We start from the raw sequence: 7,540 nt of genomic DNA on the forward strand, positions 1-7,540 counted from the left end.
TTCGGATCCCGCCGTTTCCTGTGTCCTTCTCTCCGGCGCGGCGGCGTGACTGGAGAACGAGGGTGAGGGCTCGTTGTCCTCAGAGGCGGCTGCCGTGAGGTTTTTCTGAGAGGAGCAGAAGCGTTTTTAGAGCCCCCGCCTGCTTCTCCGAGGATGAATTCCCTTTAGTGAATTCCCTTTAGGGCAGCAGGCATGTCGGGGAAGGGAGCGGCTGACCGATTCAGTGCTTGAATGAGACCGTTCAAACGGGGTGGGGCTCTGGAATGGGGGTGGCTGGGGGGGGTTATTCATGATTTAAACAGCTGTGCTGAACGAAGTCGGGTGTGGGGTGGCGCTGAGTAATTCGTTTGCCTCACCCCGGGGTGCGTGGCTTTTCAGGTACCTGCAATATCCCACTTCTGCACGAGGCGATGTTCCTTAATGCAAACCTAGCAGTAAATAAAGAAGGGCTGCTTTATCATAACATCTTGTTTAAATATATCTATCTATCTATCTATCTATCTATCTATCTATCTATCTATCTATCTATCTATCATCTCCAAGGACGTTTATCATGGGTCTGCATAAGTGGTTAGAAAGTTTTGGCGCTCTTGTTGGTGTGGCTCTCAGTGCAGAATTCTTTACTCAGGGATAATTGCATACATAAAATGCTTGATGCACACCAGTCCCCTTCTCCCTCCAAGCTTTATCAGACAGAAATCCTGCAGAATTGTGTAACGGAATAATTGTGAACCTGCTTCCATAACAAGGTTGCCATGGCTCAGAGCCTGAAGGACTTTGCTGGCCGCCTGCCTGCTGGCCCACGTGGGATGAGCACGGCTTTAAAGTTGCTGTTGGGTGCTGGAGCTGCAGCCTACGGGATCCGGGAGTCTGTCTTTACAGGTACGGTAACTTTTATTCTAATTTTTTCATCTCTCTCTCTTTTTTTGCTCAACTGTTGACAATAACACCAGAATGATTTTGATTTCTACAGTGGAAGGGGGACAAAGAGCAATATTCTTCAACCGCATTGGTGGAGTTCAGCAGGATATTGTTCTTTCAGAAGGACTTCATTTCAGGTACTGATCTAGCGGATTGGGTGGTGTAATGCCAAAAAAATAATAATAATTAGAATGTAGCAGGGAATTTCAAAGCAATATTATCTTCATACTAATATTTCCAAAAATATCCTATTTTCCCCCAAATTTAATTTGATATTACTTCAGCTTGGCAAGATATTTTTTTACCAATTTTGCACTAAGACAAATTCCTTGTGTGTCTGATTATACTTGGGCAATAAAGCATTCATTCATTCATTTATTCCAGTTTCCCTGAAGAAACCCCTCATATTGATATAATTTCTGTTTTTGCTAAGATGGTGTTCTTAAAACCTTCAGAAATTTTTCTCATTAAAGAGTAAGGAGTAGATTATGTGATAATATTTGTATCTCCAAGTAAGAGGCATAGGATTTTTTTTTACATCTCTTTCAGTTATAATCATTGCTAATCTCCACAGAATTCCTTGGTTCCAGTATCCAATAATTTATGATATTCGAGCCCGGCCCCGCAAAATTTCCTCACCAACAGGATCCAAAGGTAAGAACAGAGTTGCACAGAGTTTTTACTTGCTACAAACTCAGCATTATGTTTTAGATATTTCTCCATCGTTCATCTTTATAACAATTCTGCAATGGAACTTGTACTAAGAATGATGTCTATCTATAAACGGGGCATTTTGGGGAAGATAGGATTCGTGCTTCCATAATTTTGAGTTTTGCATTTTATACCAGTTTTGACATCCTTCTGTTTGTACTTCATGGAAGAGCATACAGTTCTCTGGCGAGAATGTAAATTAAGGACTTCAGAACAACTGATTCTGGATGGTGTGTTTGGATATATAATCAGACTTGAGAAATAAGATAGAATGCACTTTAGAGATTGTGGTTGACTTAATTTCAACTCTAGATCTGCAGATGGTGAATATCTCCTTGCGTGTTCTATCAAGACCCAATGCTGTAGAATTGCCCAGCTTATATCAGCGACTTGGACTAGACTATGAAGAACGTGTTCTTCCTTCCATTGTCAATGAAGTACTCAAAAGTGTGGTAGCAAAGTTTAATGCGTCACAGCTCATTACCCAACGAGCTCAGGTTTGTCCTTTTCTGATACCAGACCTGTCTTCCTGCACTTAATCCTACTTTTCACAGTTGTGTCCAGTAGTTTGCTGGCTGCAGATGATTTATATATTAAGCAATTGTTTAGGGAACAAATGAGATCTTTTGCGAATTTCCTTTAGACAAGAAATTGAGAAGTATCCTGACTTGGTAGCAGATGTGCATAGACAAGTAGTGCACTATGGCTGCAAAAGTAGCAAATGTAGTTTTAGGGTATTTTTTATTCTGCTTTGCTCAGATCTTGCACTGATTATTAAGCCTAGTTTTGCCTCTTTTCTCCTTGTAGTCGAAGCGTAGTTGAAAGAATGTGCAGACTGAAACTCCGAAACAGCAGATAAAATCCATTTTGTTGATTCTCTGGCCATGAAATTATCTTTTTGATCTGGAACTGGCTCAAAGTCCTTTTGTGTGCATCTTCATCCACATCCAGAGATAAAGTATTAGTTCTTTAGATTTAACAATCGTTAAAAGTTTGTCAAGTTTTCGAGAGAGGAATCCAGCTAGGAGCTACACATCTCCCCAAATGACTTTTTGATTGATTCCAGAGAGAATTGGAATCTTTAAGGCCCCCCCCCCGCCACACACACACACACACAGGCCTTGCCCGCTGGGTCCACTATTGTCCATAAGGTGTCTTGGCTCACTCCTAAGTACTTTATTCAAAACCAGGGAGCTGCATTGCCAAAGAACCAACATTAGCAGTGAAATTAGTATATAATTGGTAAGAGAAAAAAGAAATGTACTGTGCAGCATCTTGAAAAGCCAGTAGTAAGCCCAGTTCTTTAAGAATTATTATGGCCAATCTTTTTAGAAAAATTTATTCTTAAGAATGTAAGAATTTATAAACTAAATAAGGTCAGAAAAGGGCAATGAGGGCCATTGGATAATTAAAAACAAATTATTATGAAAAGAGACTGAAAGGATAGTGAATATATAGCCTTTAAAAGAGGAAAGTGAAGGGGATATGATAGCACCTTTCAGATATCTGAAAAGCTTGCATGGGGGGGGGGACACCTTAAAGGACAGCTCTGATTTATGACTTTTTAAGTTTATTTATTAGATTTAAATGTTCATCCCACCATCCAAAATTGCAGGAAGGCATATTTTGTTTAAATATCAACTGGTAAAGAGCAGTTTAAGAGTAGAATGAAGTCAGACAGGCGATGGACTCTTCTTGCCAGGATCTGTTGGAGCATGAGGAGAAAGATTCTTGTATCAGAGGGATAGGTGCAAGGATTTAAATGGCCACTTCAGCAACATGATTCTATGACTTTTACGATTTTGTGACTTTTTCTGGCCAAAGGAAATTCCTTGAGCAAAAACTGTGGGTTTATTTTTTCAGGTATCTTTGCTTATCCGACGGGAACTGACGGAGCGAGCAAAGGATTTTAGCCTTATATTGGATGATGTAGCTATCACAGAGCTGAGTTTTAGCCGAGAATACACAGCAGCAGTTGAAGCCAAGCAAGTGGGTGAGTTGATGCTTAAGTTAAAGGAAACTAACAGCTGGAGAAACCAGAAAAAAGAAGACTGGGTTTGAAAATAGCAATGGGCTTCAGGGAAAAAATTCCTGAAAATATTTTTCAACACATGAGAGGCAGGTGGGCAGCTGCTCAAATATTCGCAAGTTCCATACTGGCTAATTCTTCCGTCTATGATCCGGAATAGGGTGTATGCAGTCCACCTTGAGTTTCTGAGTGGACACATGCCCACGGATGTAATGGGAGAACAGAAATGCACAAAAGTATATTTATGTAGCATGTTACTTTGTTATATGTAGGAACAGATACCACCTATGGTTGCTGCTGGTAAAAAGATTGACAAGAACACTAGAAGGCACACTTCACATCATTTTTAATTGCCTATTTTTCTGAAGGAGGCCAGACTGATGAGCTGTATTCAAGTATAGGTCTAGCAATTTTCCATGATTCACATCCATCTTACTAAAGCTTCAGATGAGAATCCTTCTGCCAGGTTTTGCTACAAGCCTGTGTGGTCATTTGAACCATTTGCTTTCTGTGGTAGCCATACTCCACCCCCACCCTGTCCTCAATTCCTGCTCTTCCATTCTCCTGAATTGGATTCTGGATTATCCACAGGAGGCCATCTGTGATTTAATGTCAGACCACTCAGTGGTGGTTGTCTTTTCCACTTTGTTTGATAAGAAATCAATTTAACTTGAAGATGAGCTAGAGTGGAATATTGAGACCATTATATTAATTGAAATTACTTCCCACTTAATTTTTATAAGAGACAGGGTGTAGGTGTAAACCAGTTAATTTTAATGTTGAATATTCTAAAATTATTTTTTAAGTGAGATCAGTTTAATGCCAATCATATTGTAATTTAATGTAAGCAATTGAAAGAATTAAATAACTGTTTAGTGTTCTGATCCCACTTTTAAAATGATGTTTCCTACAGCACTTTACTCAAATGCTACCAGTATATTAGCTGTCTGCATGGGAAAAGGTTGAGTTCTTGTTTTAAATCAGGGTTCTCCAAATAGTCATTCTCCCTATCTGTCTTTTGATATTATTTTTTTAGTATTTATTTGATCTGTCAATCACTTACTAGATACGGGTATACGAATATAGTTTTGAATACATGAGATAGATACTTATAAGAAAAATAAAAAACAATAGGACAGGGATGGTAGGCACGATTGGTGCGCTTATGCACGCCCCCTACAGGCTTCTTAGGAAGGGCGTGAGGTCAATAGTAGACAGTCTAAGGTTAAAGTTTTTGTGGTTTGGGGAAGAAACCACAGAGTCGGGTAGATTATTCCAGACATTGACCACTCTGTTGCTGAAGTCGTATTTCCTGCAATCAAGTTTGGTGCGGTTTACCTTGAGTTTATATCTATTGTGTGTTCTTGTGTTGTTACAATTAAAGCTGAAGTATTCATTGACAGGTAGGACATTGCAATGTATGATTTTATATACTATATTTAGATCGGACCGGAGGCGGTATAGTTCTAGGTTTTCTAGGTCTAGAGTTTCAAGTCTGGTGGCATAAGGTATTCTGCAATGAGTAGAGGAGCAGAGAACTCTCCTTGTGAAATATTTCTGGACATTTTCAATTGTGTTAATATCAGATACGTAATGTGGGTTCCAGACTGATGAGCTGTATTCAAGTATAGGTCTAGCAAATATTTTGTATGCTCTAGTTAGTAGTGTGATATTACCAGAGAAGAACCTATGTAGGATTAGATTAACAACTCTTAATGCCTTTTTGGCTATGTAGTTACAGTGGGCTCTAGCACTTAGATAATTTGATTATGGTTGATTGCACAGTCAGCTAGATGTTTAGACTGGATTTGGTGTTTTTATTCACCTATCTGTTATTTGTAGTATTATTAGTTCAGTATTATTTTCATATTTGAGGGTTGGTGAAAAATCTGGAACTTTATGAAGAAGTTGAAGAGTTTGGGGAGACCTGTTTCAAATAAAAAATACATGTTTGTTTATTGTAATATAATGTAATTCATTGTAATACTAGCTGGGTGACCTTGTGGCTGTTGCTGACTCTCAGCCTAATTCACCTCACAGGATTTTGAGGAAAATAAGCATTAGATAAGTTCACTGGCTAGAGTTATTTATAAAAATAATAAAGGCAGAATATAAAATTAAAGACTATTTAAAAAGCTGGAGATTTACATTTGGTTTTCCAAGCTGAAAAGTCCAGTAATTTGTTTGTGACTGAATGTTTAATAAATACAAGAAGGAATTAGCAGCATCCTGGCATTTCCACATATATATTACAAGACTGGTTCTTGCCAAGATACTAATTTTCCTCTGTACTCTAGCCCAGCAGGAGGCTCAGCGAGCACAATTCCTTGTGGAAAAAGCAAAGCAAGAACAACGGCAGAAGATTGTTCAGGCTGAAGGTGAAGCTACAGCTGCTAAAATGATATCCTTGCTTTGATGTGAGAGGGAAACATTTCTACAGGTTTCAGGCACTTTGGGTGCAGCAGTAGAATGCAAAAGCATTCTAATCTTCACATAGTATGATTCCAAGTAAAGTGATGCAGCTTAAACATAGCTGATGGGATGGCAAAAGATGGTCCTGAGTTCAAAACTTAAGAAATGCTACCTTAACTGATTATTCACATTGGAGAAGCCCTCAGCAAGAACCCAGGTTACATCAAGCTGCGCAAGATCCGTGCTGCCCAGAATATCTCCAAAACGGTGAGTGTTAAGACTAGTGGATTTGCTTTCATATTTAGATGTACGGATATCCACCTTTAGCTGCTGCTTTCGCATTATACCAGGCCAAGTGATGAATCTAAGGCGAACATGATATGCTTCTCCTGATGTTCATTTTTACCACCGGTGCCTGCTGATCTCCCCCATCCTAGCAAGAGTCAAGAAGACTGACTCTTGCTGTAAGAGCAGGCCCACATCACTTCAGTGAGCTATACCCAAGTCATGGTCACTTGCAGAACATGTGTCACAGGCTAGGAAAAGGCTCACAGCAGGAACAAAATCAGATGGAGAAGCAGAATGAATTTGGGAATTTAGAATACTGATGGACCTGGAAATTTGTGACAGAAAACAAATTAAAATTCCACACCCATTGTCTTTGTTCTGGGATCTGATGAAACAGCCCATAATGAGAACATCAAAAGAATTAATAAACTTTCAAAAGAAAAGAGAAAGATTTGTCCATAGCATGCTTCTACAGAGACCTTGTGCGGGGTTTTTTTTCCCCCATGGGCATGGTGACTCTCAACCCATGGTTTAGCCGCTAATTCATCAATCAGTCTTTCCCAATATACTTGATCCTGGTTACGCTACACTTCATTGTGTTCATGCAGCATGCTTGTAGTGGATCATGGGAATTAAAGCTGCAAACCCCTGGAGTGGATGAGTTTAGGGAAGGATTCTCTAAAGGTTGAAAGAAATGTCTGTGCTTAGGTATGTTTCTGCTAAGCCTCCATGTGTTTCACGATCTTTGCTAACTTCCTTTTTGATCCACTGCCCTGAACTTTTGCAGATTGCAACATCCCAAAACCGTGTGTATCTTACCGCTGACAATTTAGTGCTTAATCTACAGGATGAAGGTTTTACAAGGTGAGTGGCTTGTGAATGTTCAAGTAGCTGATCTACAGACTTTAGATTTTCTCCTATGGTGAGATGTAGCGTAAGATGATTTAGGGAAATCAGAAGACGGCAGTTCCTCTGAAAAAGCGGTGGGGTGGGGACCACTAGGAAGCTATTTATCTTACACTGCTTTTTTTGAAGAAGAGCAAAGAATATAATATATCTTGCTCTCTGCATGTAGCATAAATCTAGTTCCCAAAGCATGTGCCGTAAACATGGAGGTACAGCAGGCTTTGTAAATTTTTCTAATCCTTTTTTTTCTCTGTCCTCTCTCTTCTGGTGCTA

General features: G+C 39.5%; 1 protein-coding gene across 2 annotated transcripts; it reads left to right on the forward strand.

Moving 5' to 3' along the window:
• The first annotated feature begins 24 nt into the window (after positions 1-24).
• On the forward strand, positions 25-7,297 carry PHB2 (prohibitin 2). 2 transcript variants are annotated; one of them, XM_087923010.1, is made up of 9 exons: positions 25-190; positions 750-882; positions 974-1,058; positions 1,496-1,575; positions 1,945-2,129; positions 3,496-3,625; positions 5,959-6,062; positions 6,263-6,340; positions 7,149-7,297. In XM_087923010.1, the coding sequence occupies exons 2-9, from the start codon at positions 756-758 to the stop codon at positions 7,227-7,229; spliced, it is 870 nt and encodes a 289-aa protein (XP_087779136.1). In that variant the 5' UTR covers positions 25-190; positions 750-755; the 3' UTR covers positions 7,230-7,297. The 2 variants fall into 2 exon arrangements, with proteins under 2 accessions (XP_087779136.1, XP_026569141.1); XM_026713356.2 differs by having other exon boundaries at positions 25-62.
• Positions 7,298-7,540: the final 243 nt, after the last annotated feature.

This window comes from Pseudonaja textilis, chromosome 2 (genome assembly GCF_049901715.1).
Source record: "Pseudonaja textilis isolate UNSWEBS1 chromosome 2, rPseTex1.2, whole genome shotgun sequence".
NCBI classification, from domain to species: domain Eukaryota; kingdom Metazoa; phylum Chordata; class Lepidosauria; order Squamata; family Elapidae; genus Pseudonaja; species Pseudonaja textilis.